The 20,264-nt window shown below is 44.0% G+C and overlaps 2 protein-coding genes across 2 annotated transcripts in view; one reads left to right on the top strand and one right to left on the bottom strand.

Annotated features, from left to right (window-relative positions):
- The window catches only part of EEFSEC (eukaryotic elongation factor, selenocysteine-tRNA specific), a 265,603-nt gene extending 264,753 nt beyond the window's left edge, over window positions 1-850 (bottom strand). The window contains exon 1 of the mRNA XM_077857608.1: window positions 669-850. The gene's annotated coding sequence lies outside the window, so the exon portion shown is untranslated. The remainder of the gene's footprint in view (window positions 1-668) is intronic.
- Window positions 851-1,682: 832 nt separating this feature from the next.
- Window positions 1,683-20,264, top strand: part of RUVBL1 (RuvB like AAA ATPase 1) — a 41,656-nt gene continuing 23,074 nt past the window's right edge. Inside the window, exons 1-3 of the mRNA XM_077857601.1 lie at window positions 1,683-1,927; window positions 5,788-5,874; window positions 13,785-13,917. Of these exons, the coding sequence (XP_077713727.1) occupies window positions 1,787-1,927; window positions 5,788-5,874; window positions 13,785-13,917 (361 nt within the window). The 5' untranslated portion in view covers window positions 1,683-1,786. The remainder of the gene's footprint in view (window positions 1,928-5,787; window positions 5,875-13,784; window positions 13,918-20,264) is intronic.

Here is a 20,264-nt window from a genome sequence, read left to right as displayed (position 1 = left end):
AACTGGACAATACACAAAGCAATTAGTCCAATAAAATGCCTCACTTTGACACCTAATGGGGGAAAGGATTTTTCCTCTACAGGGTGAAAGGCATTGCTCCTTACCTATGGGTAATAATCAGGGAAAAAGTCAATGAGGTGCTAGGCAATCTTCTTGGTGTCCTGGGTTGATGATTCATAGGCCACCAGTAGTAACCAAGTCAGCCTTCCAAGGCTTTGCCTCTGCTCTTTCATGCTCTGAAAATGCCAAAACCTTCTAATCACGGACAGAAATCATTACCAAGTCCCATAACACCCAGTGTTTAAGATACATGCAGCAAAACTTCATGACTGAAGTGTGTATGTGGTGGTATAGAATCTTATTTGAATTCATAAGAAGACCTCATTGTGAACCAGGCTATGTGCCAGGCACTTGGGTTAAAATGGTGAATACAAATGTTGTCTACACTCTCATAATGCCTGCAGTTTTGTGGGAGAGACAAACATTGACCCGGTAATCCTGCAAATAGAAAGCTAGATTCAAAAGTAATGGAGAAGTACAAGATGTGAGAGTCAGAAAGCACTACAGTAGGATTTGACTTGAGGCTCTTTCAAACCTGATTCAAGTTCTCTTAAGCTTTAGACAAGTGCCTCCTTTTCTCTAGATTCGTCCGTAAACTAGTAACATACCAACTGCCCCTGAGGAAGTCGGCACTGGCGTTGTCTCCTCATGATGTCTTCTGTGGCTCTCCAGGCTGTTTTTGGTGGCCCTGCTCTGGGCTTGCACACTGGGTAGGCATACCTGTTCCTGAACATCTCATGTTACAAGTTTCCTAACTAAGCGCTTGTCAACTCTGCAGATTTTGTCATACGTAGTGCCTTGTGGTGTCTGGCTGGTAGCAGGTGCTAACAAATGTTTATTGAATGAGTGGATGGCAGTACATTGTGGCACAAGGAGTGTGAATGTCATTATGGAATCTGACAAGGCATATTCGCTGGCTACATCATCTGATGTGTGGGATGGGATGAGGATCACACAGGCTGTGAAGCCGTAAGTCCTCCGCCAAGCTCTCCAGTTAGGCTGATTACCCCATGTGCAGTAATGTGATTATTCTTGGGCAAGTTACTGGGCTTTGGTCTGCATCTTCACCTGCATTAGGACTTGTACTACCTTACAGGGAGGTAGAATTTCGGAAACATAAAATGCTATTCACTGTCAACTTTATTTAAATAAAGAGGGGGTGGGGAGGCCAGGAGAAGGGAAGAAAACAGTTCGAGGGAGCATCCCGAGGGGAGCCAGAGTGGGGGTGGTTGGCCGAGCTGAGCCTCTCTAGGCTTGGGAGTCAGAAAACTGCTTTGCACGCAAAAATCCAAGCTTAAGCTCTAGACCTGTTTTTTCCCCCATCTCCAAATCGGGGGTTCTAATTTGAGCTCCTCAGGAGAGTACGGCGTCCAAGTGGCAACGATTAGGAGCCGGACTCCAGGACCCCCCTCTTGTGCAGCGTCCCAGCCCCAGAGGAAGCGCCGGGCGTTCTCGCTCCTAGACCAGAGCAGGAAGCGCCGGCTGCGGGGGAAGCCGAGCCCGCCACACAGCCGGAAGTGAGTAGGCGGAGCCCTACCGGCAGCCTCGATGGGCGCAGCCAAGAGCCAATGGAGGGCGGAGGCGTTCCCGCCCGCGCCAATGGCACGCCGAGGAAGGCGGGCCTTGACAAAGAGCCCTAGTAACAGCCGCATGGTAACCCAGGCGCCGGGCGTGTGGCGCTGGCTCTCGGTTTTCCGCGCTGGTTTGGGCTCCCGGCGTCCGCAAGATGAAGATTGAGGAGGTGAAGAGCACCACGAAGACGCAGCGCATCGCCTCCCACAGCCACGTGAAGGGGCTGGGGCTGGACGAGAGCGGCCTGGCCAAGCAGGCGGCCTCGGGGCTCGTGGGCCAGGAGAACGCGCGAGAGGTGTGGCGGGCCGGCGGGGAGTGGAGGGGCCGCGGGCGTGGGGAGCTCGGGGAGGGGGGGCGCGCGTGGGCGTCCGCGGGCTTTCCGTGGGGCGGTGGGGCGGTGGGGCCCGCGCTGGGGGCGGCGAGGGAGGCCCGCGCTGGGGCGCCGAGGGCGGCCGCTCGGGGGAACCGGTGCTGCCGGCGCACCTCGCGGCGCCGGGAGAAGCTGGGGAGAAGCTAGTTAGGGCCCTGCTCTCGTGGAGCTTGCATGTTGGACGGGTCAGACCTCAAACGTTTAACCAGTAAATAAAATAATTACTACATTTTGGTGGAGATCGTGCCTGCAGGGCTTTGTCGGACGCGGGAGGGAATCTGGATTTCCGTGAAGGCAGTGAGTGGCTATGGGGATTATAAGAAGGCAGGTGACCAGCCTTAGAAAAATCACCGTGGTTCCCAGGGCTTGGGGCTGAAGGAGGGAAGAGGCAGTCGTGAAGACCACACTCGCGGCATCCTTTTTGACCATTCCGGTCGGATCCACTTGTCTTTTCTTTCTTTAAAAAATATTATTATTTTAAAAGATTTTACTTATTTATTCACGAGAGACAGGCAAGCAGAGACACAGGCAGAGGGAGAAGCAGGCTCCCTGCGGGGCAGCCCGATGCGCAGGTCTCGATTCCAGGACCCCGGGATCACGCCCTGAGCCACCCAGGAGCCCGCAGGTCCACTTTCCTTTTTTTTTTTTTAAACTTTAAAAAAAAATTTTTTTTTAGGTCCACTTAAGTGGCAGTGATGCAAGTCATTTCACCTACATTATAATCACGAAGCTATTCAAGCTCTTTGTATGCTATTTTGCAGATGAAAAAAATTGAGGGTGGGAGAGATCACTTAACCTACTACTTGCCACTCAGTTTAGTAATGATCGTGCTGGGATTTGTACCCACATGTATTCCTGACTCTCAAATCAGTGCTCTCTCTCTGATAGTACGGCCACTTTTCAGCCTGCTGTGCTCTAATGTCAGATCCCTGCCCCTTGGCCTTGCCCTGGCTCGTTAGCTACAGAGACCTGCACATAATACCAGATTAAGTCTATTGCCTCCTAGCTTGATAGTGCTAAATGAAAGGGCCAAAGAAAAGCCTCTGGTTTCTATTTTGAGTATCATTTTCCCAAAATGGAAACTATTGGCAGGCTCAGGGGACTTTGAAATTTCTTTTCATCCACCTTCTGTTTACCAAGAACCTGTTACTGAAAATAGCGGACACTGGCTGAGTGCTTGCTATGTGCCAGGCAGCTTTATCTCGGTTTCCTTGTTTTCACTTCCACACTAGTAATTGTCTGCCTCTTCAGATGTACAAAAAAGTTAAAAGACTTGTATAGCCAGTACCTGTGTGCCTGAATTCTACAATGAACATCTCTGTTGGTTTGTCCTACATCTCATTTATCCATCCACCAATGCACTTTAGACTTTCAAAGTAAGTTCCAGGTAAGTAAGCCAGCGGTTGGCTCAGCGGTTTAGCACCTGCCTTCAGGCCAGGACGTGATCCGGGAACCCAGGATCCAGTCACACGTCCGTCGGGCTCCCTGCATGGAGCCTGCTTCTCCCTCTGCCTGTGTCTCTGCCTCTCTCTGGGTCTCTCATGAATAAATAAATAAAATCTTTAAAAACAAAAACAAAAACAAAAAAACAAAGTAAGTTGCAGACAGTAGTACACTTCACCTTAAACTCTTTTAGCATGCGTGCCACTATTATGAACAGTGTTTTCAGAGGAGGTGATTTGATTCACAGAGGTTAAGTGAGTAGGTCAAGGTCACTCAGGATAGTGATAGAGACAGGATTTAAACCCCAGCCTGTCTGATTCCAGAATGCATGTTTTTAACTCTGATGCTTTATGCCTCCTTATGAATATGAGCTTCCTGACAATAGAGGTGATTAAATATGATTATATACACCAAACTTCAGTCATTATCAGAGCTCAGTATTTGTTCATTTATTGAATTAATAGGCATCCTACTGCAGCTTCCAGGTCCTTGCATGACTGATCACATCAGCAGTCTGTCTCCCTGGTGCTTAATATCCTCTTACCTGAAAAATGAGAGAATTAGACTAGGTGATCTTTTAAAGGCCTTTCTAGTTCTTTTTAAATTTTAGAATTCAACCGAACATAAATCACTGAGGAGAATTTGGAGCTTAAACTGAGGGAGAGTAAATGGAAGAGGTTCTAGTACATAACCATGGTTTGGAAAGTTTCTTGCCAAAGAGTGCTGAGGATTATGACATCACAAGGTTCTATGGGAAGACCATAGTGGGTGGCTCTGTTTTCTTAGAAATGCAGCATCTGAATAGCTTCTGGGATCTCTTCAGGGCACTGATGCTTTTCCAACTGAGCCAAAAATGGAATGTAGCCCATCTACACGCACATTCTTTGAACTCACATTTTTGGAGTGGCTAAGTGTGTGACCAGGGTACTTCTCCACAGTCCAAAGAAAGTAGTGATAGTGGAGATAGGATATGTTCACAACACCCTGTCACCACCTAGAGAGAAGAGCTATGGCCTCCCCTAAGATCAATATTAGGTTATTAAATCAATGTAAGAAACCATGAAGTCCTGAGATATAAGTGTTGACTAAATGTGACTCTTTATAGTTAAATATCCTAAAATATATAAAAATTAGTAACCCATTTATGGAATTTGCATATACACACATTTATAGATATATATATATGTGTGTGTATGTACTGTAAATGGCTTAGTAGTATTTGGAGAGTTAGCGTGAACTTAAGGTATAACAACAAATCATCAAGTAATTTACTCTTGAGGATTCCAAAAGGCATTCAATTAATCTTACTGGTGCACTAGGTTTAACCTCACGTGTGCCATGGCCAACTAGTGGTGTATGCCTTAGTTCTTAACCCTTAATAAGTTAACTTGGGAATCTGATGAAAACTGTTACTCCTCCCTGGAAAAATGCCTATAGACACTTATATACACAATTTTGTTTTCAATTTCATTCCCAGACTTGGGAGGTGTGTAGGCACCTGGAGCCTACCCCGTGTCCCCAAGCTAGAAATCACTGCTCCCATTTGTAACCCTACCAACCATTCTCCACACAGTGCCATCGAGGTTTTTTTTTTTTTTAAAGATTTATTTATTTGTTTATTCATGAGAGACACAGAGACAGAGGCAGAGACACAGGCAGAGGGAGAAGCAGGCTCCATGCAGGGAGCCCAATGTGGGACTCGATCCTGGGACTCCAGAATGATGCCCTGGGCCTAAGGCAGGCGCTAAACCGCTGAGCCACCCAGGGATCCCCTCATCGAGGTTTTTAAAAAGAAATCATCATGGAACACAAAGCCGAAGACCTTTTCAGTGGCTTCCCATTACATGTAGATTAAAATCCAAACTTTACTATGGACTAAATAAAATACTATTCTGAGTCCTGGCCCCTGCCTGCCTCTTGAAGCTCATGTTCCCATTCTTCTTTTGTCTATGCTTTGGTCACTGCAACCTTTTTGTCCCTTGGATTTGCCAAGCTCATTCCTGCATTTTGAATTTGCTGTTTCCTTTGTCTGCAACACTTCTTCCCCTTTGTCCAGAGCTTCACATACCAAATGTAGTTTCCTCAGAGAGGCTTCCCCAGATCATTACCCTGTTTTTCTTTACAGTAGTTCTACAGTATTTTTGTGTGTGCCCCTTCCACCAGACCACAAGACTTTCTTTTTGTCACCCACTGCCCATCTGCACCTAGAACAGTGCCTGCAGCATAGAGGCACTCATGCTGGCTAAATGAGTATGTGAGTTGTTTGGACTAAAGACTGGACTTTTTCCCCATGTGAAACATTTTAACACTGATTTATTATTTCTTTCCATTGTGGTGTCTAGGCATGTGGTGTGATAGTAGAATTAATCAAAAGCAAGAAAATGGCTGGAAGAGCTGTCTTGTTGGCAGGACCTCCTGGAACTGGCAAGGTACTCCTTTTCTCTCATTTTTTAAATCTACCCAAGAGAATGATCTTAATGTTTAAGCCAAATTGAATTCGTGTCTTAACTAGTCTTTGTTTAGCTAAATTGGTTATACGTATGTTTGAAAAACTAATGTGCAATAAAACAATAGAGTGTCTAAAATCCATACTCCTAAAATTCAAATTATCCTGGCTGACCTCCAAAGAAGAGAGGATGAACTCCTTGGAGGGGTCTCCATTGTGTCTAGAATTTGTCCTTTATCTCTTTCCAGTCTCCTTTACCTTGGAAACACATTTCTGTTGGCCTAGGGCTTCATTAAATCTTGGGGATGACATCTTTTTTGAGGGGGAAAGAAAATCAGTCAGCAACCATTTTCCTGAAGGCTAACTTTACCTAGCACTCTTCTGGCTGTGTAAGAGATGGGGAAAGAAAGGAAGAAGGAAGGAATTAGGTGGTTTTTATCTTTAAGGGGCTTCCAGTCTCTCCAGGGCAGAGAGAGGAAACCATGACAGCACAACATACTTCAGTGGGCCACTAAGCTTTGAGGTACTGACTGGTCTTAAATGCAGCTGGGATTTGAGCTGGATGTGGCACCAAGGGCTGGTAAAGCTGGAAGGGTCGAGACTTGACATTTGCCCTGCAGAGTTGGGGGTGAGTTTGGTTTCGGGGGAGAAAAGGGCTTTCAGGCAGAGGAGGCAGTATGGCTTGTTGGGATCTGTGAGAGGACTGTTGAGGTACACAAAATAGATCAGAGCCCACATTCTGAGCCTTGCAAGGTCCTCAGAAGGGCCACTTGGTATGGGAATGTAAGAGCTTGGGATTGTGTGTGTAAAGAAATAGGCTTTACATTTCAGCTTTGGTGTCGACCCCACCATGGGTACCCGATGGAAGTATCTTCACCTTTTCTTTTTTTTAAAGATTTTTATTTTTTCATGAGAGACACAGGGGGTGTGGGGGTGGCAGAGACACAGGCAGAGGGAGAAGCAAGCTCTCCGTGCAGGGAGCCTGACGTGGGACTCAATCCTGGGTCTCCAGAATCAGGCCCTGGGCTGAAGGTGGCGCTAAAATGCTGAGCCACCCGGGCTGCCCATTTTCACCTTTTCTGAAGTAGTACATGCCTTATTTCAGACAGTTTTTAAACCAGTCAGTTGTAAGATAATGACTTACCATTTTTTAACCATTTAGTTGAATTGATGGCATATTTTATGTTAGTGTCTTACAATAGAGGATGATGTGGCGTATTCGTGAAGAACTTTTAAAATGCCATATAAATGTGAGCTTTAATTATCTCGCTGGAGGCAACATCAGATTGTCCAGTGTATTTACTGTTACCTTCCCTCTCCTTCCATTTTTCTTCTTTCTAAAGTACATCATATAAAAGTTGCTTCTAGGGCAGCCCGAGGGGCTCAGCAGTTTAGCACCGCCTTCAGCTCAGGGTGTGATCCTGGAGACCTGGGATTGAGTCCCACGTTGGGCTCCCTGCATGGAGCCTGCTTCTCCCTCTGCCTCTCTCTCTCTCTCTCTGTGTATCTCATGAATAAATAAATAAATAAAATCTTAAAAAAATAAAAAATAAATGTTGCTTCTAGAAGTTTATTGGTGGTCAATTCAGGTTTGCATTTATTTTGTTGCTCTTGTTTGGAAAGATATTTATGTCTGATATATAATTCTGTTGATAACTGTTTTCTCTTGGTGCTATTTCTATTGATACCTGTTGCTTTTGAAAAGTCTAATTTTGAGAATTTTGTCTTTCTGGATGTTTTTGGTATTTCACTATGTGTTTCTTGATACCTCTTCACTGTGATATGTATCACTACAATTTTACCTCTTCAGATGTTGCATTTCCTTATTCTCTTTATACTCTTCTGGAACTCCAGTCAGATGATGTTTAATTGCAGAAGTTCTTAGCCTGGGGCAGTTTTTGCCCCCCAAGTGACATTGGCTATATCTAGAGACATTCTTGGTTGTCACAATTTGTTTGAGCAGGGACCGCTACTGGCATTTTGTTGGGTGGAGGCCACGGGTGCTGCCAAACATCCTATAGCACACGGACCTTACATGAAGGAATTATCCAGCATAAAATATTAGTAGTGCCAACATTGGGAAACCCTGGGCCAGAGCTTCTCATTTTGTATTGTCTTTCAACCTCTTTTTCATATTTTCTCTCTCTTTGGCTCTGCTGCATTCTGAGTGATTTCTTTAGACTTCTGTTCCAGTCTATTTGTTTTATAGGCTATGACTAAGCTGCTGTTTAATCCAACCCAAGAATATTTTTCTTTTTTTCATTTTGAAAAATTTGAAACCTAAAAAGAGTTGGAAGAATGGTATGGTGGGGGATCCCTGGGTGGCACAGTGGTTTGGCGCTTGCCTTTGGCCCAGAGCGCAATCCTGGAGACCAGGGATTGAATCCCACGTCGGGCTCCCGGTGCATGGAGCCTGCTTCTCCCTCTGCCTGTGTCTCTGCCTCTCTCTCTGTGTCTCTCATGAATAAATAAATAAAATCTTAAAAAAAAAAAAAAAAGAAAAAAAGAATGGTATGGTGATCCCCTCTATACCCCACATGTAAATAAGTTATTGTAAATATTTTGTGACATTTGCATTTTCTCTATTTCTGAACCATTTGAAAGTCAGTGCAAGAACATTCTCCTAAGGACACCAAGGTACCAGCATCCACCCAAGAAAATTTAATGTTGCTTAACAGTATTACCTGATGTCTAGTGTATATTAAAATTTCTCCAAGTCATTCCAGTCATTTTTTATATTTTTAAATTCAGAATACAAAGATCACATACTACGGTCATTGCTATGTCTTTAGTCTCTTTTTATCTAAACGGTTGCCCTCTCCAGCCTTTTTTGGTTTTGTTTTCTTTTTTGACATTGACTTTTTTGAAGAGTCCAGGACAGTTGTTTGTAAGAAGATCCTACAGCTGCCCTACAACAATTGTCTGATTGTTCTATCTGTGGGAAACGATAAACACTTGGTGGAACCCTGCGCAGGTATGTTGTCTCCCATTGCATCCCAGCAGGAGGCTAACACAATGGGCCAGAAGCCAAGCTCTGCTTTGAAGGTCCTGGTTCCCTTTGTAATTGATTACTCATCGTAAGTGGCGCGCTGAGATGTTGTGACTATCCTTTCACCTTCATGGTATAGCATTCCCTGATGGTTATTGCACTCTCAGTAAATACATTGGTGGTTGCAAAATGGTGATTTTCTACATCTGTCATTCTACATGTATTAGCTTGCTTTTGGTTTTGTTTTTAGTAAAGAAGGAACATCCCCCACTTAAGTTCAGTTTTTTTCCCTTCAAAATGTGGCTTTTAAAAAAAAAACTGGCTATTTTTCATAGCCTCTTGTTCCTTGTTCATGACTCAGTATCTTCATTTTTTCTGTATTCTGTCTGCTTGTGAACTTGTGTTTGGCTCATCAACTCTGTGACGCTTCTCTTGAAAGTGCTTGTGAATTGCCCTCCTGCCCTCCTGCCCAGGGCACTTACTATGAATTTTGTGGAGTGGGTTTTCTAGTCCTCAGTATAAAGACTAATCCTCTCCTTATCCATGGCAGGATGGATAAGTTTATACCTTGTATTTCAGGATTTTTTTGGTTATGGCTTGCCTTTTCTACTCATGCATAGCCCTTCGGGGCTCCTTTTTATTCAGGGAGTTTTCTCTTACCACTGTACCTTGCTGAGGTTCCTGTCAAAACCCTCTGGACTTTAAAGGTGATGGTAGTTTTACTACTCTGGATTTGTTTTTAATTTTTTTTTTTTTATTTATTTATGATAGTCTCACAGAGAGAGAGAGAGAGGCAGAGACACAGGCAGAGGGAGAAGCAGGCTCCATGCACCGGGAGCCCTACGTGGGACTCGATCCCGGATCTCCAGGATCGCGCCCTGGGCCAAAGGCAGGCGCCAAACCGCTGCGCCACCCAGGGATCCCTACTCTGGATTTTTTATTATTATTTCTTTATGTCCAGGTGTTTTGTAGCAGGAAGAAAGAGCATGGCTCTTTCTAGTGTACCATATTGCTAGAAGCATAAATTAATTCTTTCTTTCTTTCTTTCTTTCTTTCTTTCTTTCTTTCTTTCTTTCTTTCTTTCTTTCAGAGAGTGTACATGCTATCTGTCAAAACTCTCTGGACTTTAAAGGTGATGGTAGTCTTTCTTTCTTTCTTTCTTTCTTTCTTTCTTTCTTTCTTTCTTTCTTTCTTTGAGAGAGAGCGTGTACATGCATGTACTAGTGCAGGCTGCAGGAAGGAGCAAAGGGAGAAGGACAAGCAGATACGGGGCTCAGTCTCGTGCCCCTGAGATCATGACCTGAGCCAAAATCAAGAGTCAGATGCTTAACTGCCTGAGCCCCTCAGGTACTCCCTTTATTCCTTTTGTAATATTGTACCATTTTCCTCCTAGGAAATAGAAGTTCTCAGCACTATGGGTTTGTTCAGTCCGTTTCCATGTGTATGAAGGCTTGTGGTAACTCTCCTGCTTTATGGTGTGCTGACGGGATCTATGGTTTACGTGACTTGACTAAGTGGCAGGCAGGAATATGGTGCTTATTTTAGAGATGCAAATATGTGGTTCATATGGCTAATCCACTCTTGAGGATCTCACTCTACTAATAACGGGGTTTTATATTTAGCCTTTAGAGAAAGGAGATGTTCAGATGAGATTGAAAATAGATTTCTTCAGTCTTTTCTTTGCAACAACCTCTTTTTTGTGTGCCACTTGCCACTTAGATGGAGGCTGCTCACAAAGAAATAATGTCTTGGGGGTTGGGGTTTGCATGCTTTGCTGCTTGGTAATTGACCTTGGGTGAGTTAGTAACTTGTGTGTTTCATTTTCTAAGTCTATCAAATACAATTATCAAATACAGCATCAAATACTAGATCATCAAGTTCATACGCTAGTTGGGAGGATTCAGAGACCTCATACAAGCAATTTATTTTTATTTTTATTTTATTTTTTAAAGATTCCATCCATTCATTCATGAGAGACACACATACACAGAGAGAGGCAGAGACACAGGCAGAGGGAGAAGCAGGCTCCATGCAGGGAGCCCGATGTGGGACTCGATCCCGGGACTCCAGGATCACGCCCTGGGCCGAAGGCAGACTCCAAACCACTGAGCCACCCAGGGATCTCCTCATACAAGCAATTTAGAACTGTGTAACAAATATGGGTGTATTAGCTATACTGTATACCTGCCTCCTGGGAGCCTTTAAATGGAAGAAACTAGGCACACCTGAAGCATTTCTTTTTTTTTTTTTTTTTTTTTTAATTTTTATTATTTATGATAGTCACACACACACAGAGAGAGAGAGGCAGAGACATAGGCAGAGGGAGAAGCAGGCTCCATGCACCGGGAGCCCGACGTGGGATTCGATCCCAGGTCTCCAGGATCACACCCTGAGCCAAAGGCAGGCGCTAAACCGCTGTACCACCCAGGGATCCCCACACCTGAAGCATTTCTTAACCAAATAATTATCATATTTTATTGGAGGGATATTGATCATCTCTTCTGTCTTAGGTAGAGGTGGGGGTGTGCCATTGAACCATATATAGTTTCTGTCTTTGAAGTTCACAGCTGAATGTGTGGAGTCAGGGCCTGTGGAGATAGCTGGGTGAGAAAGGAATGGCTGAGTAGGTGGTGGGTTTGGATAGAAGGTGGACATGGGGGCAGCCCCAGTGGCTCAGCGGTTTAGCGCCGCCTTTGGCCCAGGGTGGGACCCTGGGGACCTGGGATCAAGTCCCATGGCAGGCTCCCTGCCTGGAGCCTGCTTCTCCCTCTGCCTGTGTCTCTGTGCCTCTCTCTCTCTCTGTGTCTCTCATGCATAAATGAATAAAATCTTAAAAAAAAAAAAAAAAAGGTGGACATGGGGACGCCTGGGTGGCTCAGTGGTTGAGTGTCTGCCTTTTGCTTGGGGCGTAGTCCTGGAGTCCCAGGATCGAGTCCCGCATCGGGCTCCCGGCATGGAGCCTCCTTCTCCCTCTGCCTGTGTCTCTGCATCTCTCTCTCTCTGTTTCTCATGAATAAATAAATAAAATCTTAAAAAGGTGGGCATGGTGCTAGGGTCTGCCCCTCACACTGTACCCTGTCATGCTTCAGAGATTTTCCCTTCCCTTTTAGAGTACCAGACAATAACAGTTTTAGAGGCATCAGCCTTGAGGTCCCAAACTCAGCTGCCCACCCACACAGGCCATGGGGATGAGAGAGTGCCTGGATACAAGCCTGAGGGTGTGGGCTGGCTGTGGTGGCCAGAGGGGCGTGCCCTCACTGAAGGTGGCAGCTGTTCTAGAGGTACATACCAGGCGCCACCAAGTGGTAATGAGGGCCCTTTGTGGCCAAACCTTCTGGTTCCTCAAAAGAAGCTAAATACATGAATTTTTATGTGAAATTTCCCAACATTAAAAAATGGGCAATAAATTGAGTTTAAAAACACACAAGACTCAGCAGGGCGAAATGGAACCAGGCTGTGGGCACCAAGTTGGACTTGTGATTTAACCTAGGATTTTGATTTGACAGGTGGGGAAATCTGGCACCAGAGATTTGCCACATGCCCAGGGTCACAGTGAAAATCAGTTGTAGAACCAGGACTGCAACCCAGTTTTTGTCCATCCACCAGTGCTTTTTGTGCTATGCTTTATGCTGATTCTCTAACACATTCTACCATCTTAAAACCATCACCAAAATGGCACTGAAGAGGTTCCTTCTAAGAGGAACCTTACTAGGCTGGTTGTAAAAGACTGTCTCAGAGATCCACTTTGTGTAGAACAAGCTTGCTTTCTTGCTTAGCTCATATATATGCCTTGGGAATTGACCTTACTCAGGCTCTTGTTTCAAAGTTGAGCAAAGATGTATGCATTCAGACACCATGGCATTTCCCTGTCCTGTACCAGCTCTAACGCATTGGCTTTTTATACTTGGTATGTGACCATGCAGCTGTTAAATCTGCTTGTGTTAGCATTTGCCAGCAATAGCTGTCTTACTAAAAATCAGTTCATAGTTTATGAGAGCATGTTCAATTGTAACTTAGGACCAGCTCATAGCTTTAGAACCTAGCTCCTGCATCGTTCCTCACTGTGGGCAGGCCACTCAATACAAAGCAAATGTCCTGTGATTCGTTCTTTGATTAGTGGTTTTTGAAGGACTGGAGGTTGGTGTTCTCCTGTGCCTGTAAAAACCACCCTGGAGTAGTGTTCTGGGCAATTAGGTCAGGGCCCTGTTTTATTTAAAAAAAATTTTTTTAAGATTTATTTATTTATTCATTCATGAGAGAGAGGGAGAGAGAGAGAGAGGCAGAGACACAGGCAGAGGGAGAAGCAGGCTCCATGCTGGGAGCCTGACGCGGGACTTGATCCCGGGACTCCAGGATCTTACCCTCGGCCAAAGGCAGGCGCCAAACCGCTGAGCCCCCCAGGGATCCCCAGGGCCCTGTTTTAATAGTGAAGGAAGTATTTTAGGAGACTACTGATTACCATGGGAACACGATCTCTGAAGCTCTGCCACCAGACTTAAAGTTCCCACTCTGCCATTTTTGAGATTATTGTTCCCAGGACGTGTTATTTAAGCTCTCCTGTGCCTCAGTTTCCTCATTTGTAAAGTGGGGAGAATTTAGAGTCTACCTCCTAGGGGGAGTGGAGGGTCACATGAAGCACTTACAGTCGGGCCCACACTGGTAAGTGTCAGTAAGTGACAGCTGTTGTAATTATACAGGGATGATTAAAGATGCCATTTGGGTTATAAATTGCCTGTCCACAAAAGTCATTCAGCATCTACTATATGAAGCATGCCAAATGATGTTACAAATAAAAGGACTAGATTTTCAGTTATTCCTGGTTCATGTATTTTTAAATAGCATCTGTTTCTGAATTACTGCATTTTCAAGAATGTAAAACAAGTGATTTCCACTGTTTTCTGTAGACAGCCCTAGCTCTGGCTATCGCTCAGGAGCTGGGTAGTAAGGTCCCTTTCTGCCCAATGGTGGGGAGTGAAGTTTACTCCACGGAGATCAAGAAGACAGAGGTGCTGATGGAGAACTTCCGCAGGGCCATTGGTGAGTATCACTTCTGTGGCAAGAGTTGGTTCTCACTTGCCCAGAGCGCTGAAGCTGTTTGGTTGTGCAAATGCCTTTATGACTTATATTTGTTGTACTACCATTTTTCTTTTGGCACCATTAGTGTTATTTTTGCAAGCCAAACAAGAACCCAGCTTTTCTAATTGAAGTGCTTTAACAATCGGCAAATGTGGTCCCTAGCTATGGGTCTGGGGTTTCTCACTTGACAAAATAAATGTGGCTGTGAAGTGAGTTTTTTTTTTTCTTTTTAAAGCAGATTTTCCTGGCAGCTTTATTATGTTTTTAGAGATGACTGTCCACTGAAAAGGTTTGGACTTAAGCCAAAAGCTTTGTGTGTCATGATGCGGGAATGCCCCGGTCCTGGATATCGAGCCAGAAGAATTGTGGTCTTTCAGGGAGTGAGGAAACCATGTGAGGATTGGCAGAGATTTGAGGCTTATGGTGCCATTCTCATGGGGCTTGGAGCTACCATATCAAGTAGTTGTTATATGCCAGCTTCCTTCCCTGCCCCTTCCCACCCGATATTGATTACAACCTTTAGTTCCCCTAAGAGAAAGTTCTCTGACTTCTTTTTGCATCTGATGAAACACAGTCTCAGGAAGTTAAATGACTTGCCTACAGTAACCTAGCTAGTAAGTAGCAGGGCTACAGTCTAAACCTATGTCTGTCTGATTCTAGAGCCTATGCTCTGAAGATCTGCTATGAAAAGAAAATGGCCTTTCTCAGATACTTATCTCTTGTCAGCCAGGACGTCTGGGCCAGTCTCCTTGCCCAATTTTTGTTGCCTTGCTCTGGGAAAATCCCAGCTTCCCTCACGTCTACAGGTAGAAATAGCTTATTCCTTTTAAGATATTAAAAACTATGTAATGTGTGTCTGCACATGTGGGAGTCTTATCTCTAGGATACAGTTGCGGAGTCATGGGTTATGAACACTTTTCAGAGTGCCTGTATGGTTTTCTAGGCCCTTTAGTTGTCAAAACAAGGTAAATATTCTTAAGGAAATTTCCTAGAAAACTTGGAGGAAATGAGGAAAGTTTAAGAAAGAGTGCATTTGTCTAGCCCGGAATCCTTCCCTTAAGACTGCTAAAGTCTAGGTCAAGGGTAAGATCATGTAGGGCCTCAGGCTATGATTAGGGCTTTGCATTTTTCGCTGAAAGCGAGGAGAAGCAATTGGAGAGTAGTTTCAGTTGCCCAAGAATCCCTCTGGCTGGGGATGGAAGGTGGAAGGTGAGGAGAGTGAGAGGACAGCAGGGAGACTGTGAAGAGTCTGAGCAGGAAATGTTGGCTTGGGCCAGCGTGGTGAAGGCAGAGGTGTTAAGAACTGTCCAGATTCTGGGTATAGTTGGGTCGTAGGGCTGACGGAACTGCTTGAAGGGTTAGATATGGGGCTGTAAGAAAGAGGTGAGCATTCTGACAGATGGGAAAGAATGGAGAGGAGCAGACTGGGTGTTTTAAATATCTACTGTGGATAGAGTGGCCACTGCAGCCCCAGTTCAGGAATGCACTTCTGAATGAGAGAAGGGAGTACCTACTTTAAAGCAGGTAGAAGGAAGACCTTGGCTAAAGAAAGGTAGCCCTCAGTCTGCATCTGGTGATAGATATACTTTGTTTGGTTTACACAGGGTTTTTAAAATTTTGAATCAGTTGCCAGTGTTTAGAAATTGGGAAATAACCTTTAAGATACTTCTTTCTGGCTTCTGGAGAGAAGCTTTCATTTCCACCAGCAACAGCCAGGTTGGGGGTGAGCAGCGCTGCTCTGCAGAGCGGGCTTGCCATGCAGTGTGCCGGAGCTCTGGGGGGACCTGTTGGGCTGCTTGACGTGCCCCATCAAGTGCTTGCCTGCACTGGGTCCTGCAGGCACTGGAGCATGGGACTCTTGTTCTAAGCCAGAGGCATTGTGAGCCATGTGTGTAGGCTAAGCTTTATATTATATAGATAGGGCCTTTCTTTAAACTGCAAAATACTTCTTTTTTTTTTTTTTAAGATTGATTTATTTATGATAGACAGAGAGAGAGACAGAGAGGCAGAGACACAGGAGGAGGGAGAAGCAGGCTCCATGCCAGGAGCCTGACGTGGGACTTGATCCCGGGACTCCAGGATCGCGCCCTGGGCCAAAGGCAGGCGCCAAACCGCTGAGCCACCCAGGGAAACTTACTGGAAACACTGGGTTATTTTGGTGGCTGTTTTAAACTGAAATAAAATCTACATATAGAAAAGTAGGTACAGCATCCTGTAGTTTAACAGTTAATGATGAGGTACATACTTCTGTAGTCACCACTCAGCTCCAAGTACAGAGCAGGGCTAGCACCGCAGCTGTCACCATGCCCTGGCCGGCTACAGCCCCTCCCCTCTCCCACACCCATCCACAGAGCGCAAGAGCTGTGTGGCCACGACTCATGTGCTTCAGAGCAGGTACAGCAGTATGGCTGAGTTTTGCCTTTTAAGCTTTATCTAAATAGAACCTACTTTAGGTGTTGCTTTTCTAGTAGCATTGTGAGGTTCAGCTGCCGGTGTTCTTATGTGTTTTGCGGTCTTTTGACTTTTGAATCGTACCTGGAATAACAGTGGAAATGGCTCGCAAGACCCTCTTCAGAGTTTAAAATATTGGAGTCTTTAAAAAACTTAATGATTATGTGCCAGAGATTTTATTTGACTCACTAATTAGTGAGATAAACTGTAAGATTATTACAACTGGCTCAAATATCTGAATACATCTAAAATGTATTTTTATTTATTAAAAAAATATTTTTCTGACTGCTAAAATCTGACAAAACTTTTACATAAACATCTGTGTTTAGGTTGCATAAAGGTAATGCTTTAAAGTTGGAAAAAATAGAGGTAAATTTCGTAGGCATCTGCTTTTTGATTTGCCATTTTTGAGGGGAGAGGGCAGTGCAGTTCTTTTGATGGCAGTGAGGTAAAGAGAATTTCTTGATCCTGCCACAGAATAAAAAGGCAGGCCATTGACTATCTTCAAAAAGGAACCCTGCCCATCTTCCTCTGTCTTTGAATTCCTGTGAAGTTGGCAGAGGGGTGGGGAGGAAGCGGTAAGCTGACCAGAAATAAAAAGCAAGGAGTCTGTGCTGTTTCCTTGACGTGATGAAGGTCCCTGTCAGGGATTTAGAAACCTGAGCCAGCAGATGAAACCTGTGTCATTTGTGTTACCGTTGCCAGAGATAGCGCCAGCTCGGCCCCTTCCCTGGCTAACAGCCGCTTTCATTGTCCGTCAACCACATCCCCTGCCTGCTTGTCAGCACAGAGCGACTTCTAAACAAATATGGGGACTAGTGAGAGACTGAGAGATGGGAATGCCTTTCTTTCCCGCTCAAGGAATTTCATGTCATGGTCATTAACAGGAAATAGAGGGAGCATTCCATTGGAAGGAATTTATCCCTGTGAGATATAAAAGTTTTGATTTAAAAAAAAATTGAAGTTCATTTTAAAAGTACAGAATTTTCCAAGTATGTCACAGTCTTCTGATACATTTGTGTAGGTTTGGAAAATTTTTGTCTTGAAGTTTAGGAACTAAGAATTTGGAAAGGCAAAAATGAAACACAACCTCTCTTTTGGGGCCATTCCAAAAGTTCCATTTGTAGGCTATCAGATTGAATAAAGGTAGAGTAGAACTCCTTAACTTTAGTATCTGAGAGTCTTTGTCCTGGTTGGGTTTCTGGGGAAAGAAGGCAACTGACCCAATGATAAGATAATGACCACGTTTAAAAGTGGTAAGTGATTGAAAGTGTCTGACACCATTGGCAGTGTTTCTTTATGCCATTGGGCTATTTCCATATCAGAACAGAGGTGGCTTGATGGTGAGGACACCCAAACCCTATCTGGGCTACCTGTCATCAGAGGTAGTTTATGGCTCTACATTGTGAGTAGGACGGAGTTCTTCATTCCTTCTTAAATGAGTTGTTCTCAGCTGTGGTTGCACTTTGGAATCTCAGGGGGTAGCTTTAAGCTAATGATGATGGCAGTCCCAACCCCTGAGATTCAGAGGCAGATGGTTTGAGTCCAACCAGGGCCTGAAGAATTGTAAATGCCTGTCATGATGCTAAAGTAGATGCTAAAGGAGAACCACGATGTAGACTTCAGCTAAGGTTTAGAATATTGTTTCCTAAACGTAAGCCAGCAGTGTCCCTCTTTTGCCAGGTCTCCCTATTATTTACTTAAATTTTTCTTTTTAAAGTGACTTGGTAATTTTGTGTGCACATAATAAAAGAAGCACATGGAACGTAAGTGTATATAGCTCAGTGAATTATCATAAACTGAAAACCTGTGCAGTCAGCACCCAGTCAGGAGAGTATTCCCAATACCCCAAAGTACCCTTCATGTCCATCCCCAATCTCTATCCTTCCTTCCCCAAATTAATGAGTGTCTTGCTTCTAAAATTATAGTAGTTATACCTGTTTCTGAACCTCATATATGCAATCAGGCAGTATGTAAGTATATATTCTTCCGTGCTTGGCTTCTTTTCCGCAGTTATGTTTGTGAGATTTCATCATTATTGGTGCATGTAGCACACCCACACCTAGTGGGTATATACCTAGGAGCTCAACTACAGGGATACAGGATATTCACATGTTCAACTTTAGGAGACAATATCATGTTGTTTGTAAAGTATTTGTACCAATTATATACCCCCACTAGCAGTGCAAACCTTCCTGCTGTTCTGTGTCCTCACCAACTCTTGATATGGTCAGCTTTTAACTGTAGTGATCCTAGAGGTTGTAGAATAGTATTTCATTGCATTTTTTTCTTTATCCTTTTTTTGTTTTTCATCGTTAATCTTGATTGATCTGTAGCCCCCGTCGTTCCCCTCCCAGATCCTTTGAAGTTAATTGCAGACCTACTTTTTTATCCCTGAATATTTCAGTATATATCTCTGCAAAATAAGGACTTAAAGAAAACCCCACTGTACTGCTATCATGCCTAGAAAAAAGCAAACAATATACTCCTTGATACCATCAAATATCTAATTAGTGTTCAAATTTCCAGTTGTTTCATGTTAGTGTATTTTTTCTTTTTAAATTTTTTTTGAATTATTATTTGAATTAGGATACAAATAAGGGTCTGCATGATAGCTTGGTTGATACATGTCTTATATCTTTTTAACTTACAGGTGTCCCTTACATTTCTGTTTTTTCCTTTGGGCAAAACGTAAATTAGAGACTAGAACAGATCCAAGCGTGGGAAAGGCTTGTCAGTGAGCTAGGGCCCTGTGGTGTGGTGTGGTATGGTGTTGAAGAAGCTGTTGTCAGAGCCAGAAGACTTGGATTCTAATCTGGGGTCTACTATGAAGGAGGAAAGGACCCTTTGCTCCACCTCTTGGAGCTGATCTCTTCTCTGTAAAATGACATAAAGAGTACTCACTTTGGCTGTTTTGCAGGGCTAGGTTGGGATGTACTGGCTTCTCCTCTTGTCCTTGCAACTCCAGTGCTGGATCAGATGAGGTGGTTATATGCATGCCCTCTGTAGATTGGGTGGGAGGCTGCTTATACTGGTGAAGAGGCTGCCGCAGTTACAGGTTTATAGTGTGTTCCTCCTGGTGTGGCCTGGACTTTCCTAAGTGTAGGGACTTGTACACATCTTCAGCTAGGATGACCTAAGAATGTTTCTCTCCTTACCTCTGGACTGATGGCAGGTACAGTGACTGGAAATGATTTTCTTGTTGAGGTAGACTTTTTGGAGAAAAGCATTTGTGTCTCTTAACCCAGGCTTTGGGAATTTGGGAGAGCTTGTGTGGGTGCATGTGTTTTCAGAGGAGCTGTGTTCAGTTCAAACAGGGCCCTTGCCTCTGTTTTCCTGTTGCAAGAAAACCTTTACTTACTAGAAATTATCATTGCTTTGTTAGACAAACCCAGTTTTCTTTTTATTATTTTAATGTGTTATTAAAGCATAATATATATGTATATATATGACTATACACACATATACACACAGGGAAAAAAAAAACATAATCATAGGTATTTAGTGAAGCCAAAAGGAGGAAAGTACTTTAGGCAGCAAAAACACTGCATAAAAAGGCACTGAGATCATGTTCTAAAAATTAATTTGCCAACAATTCTTAGTTTGTCTGACTACATTTATTGAACAGCTAATGCGGTTGATGTTTAGAATGAGGAGAGATATTTGCCTTCACTTATAATATTCTGATCTGAAAATTGTGCTTTATTATTGGGGGATTGCTTTGGAAATTGTTGTGGCCTTGGAAAACTTATGAACAACCCACTGCAAGTACTGAATGACCACTGGGTATTTCTTCATCGGGTGTGCACTGATAGCCAGAGGTCCAGAACACCGGCAGGTCAAGTATCACTCACTGT

This window comes from Canis aureus, chromosome 19, assembly GCF_053574225.1.
Source record: "Canis aureus isolate CA01 chromosome 19, VMU_Caureus_v.1.0, whole genome shotgun sequence".
In the NCBI taxonomy this organism is placed as follows: domain Eukaryota; kingdom Metazoa; phylum Chordata; class Mammalia; order Carnivora; family Canidae; genus Canis; species Canis aureus.
This window is presented reverse-complemented; position numbering and strand designations above follow the sequence as displayed.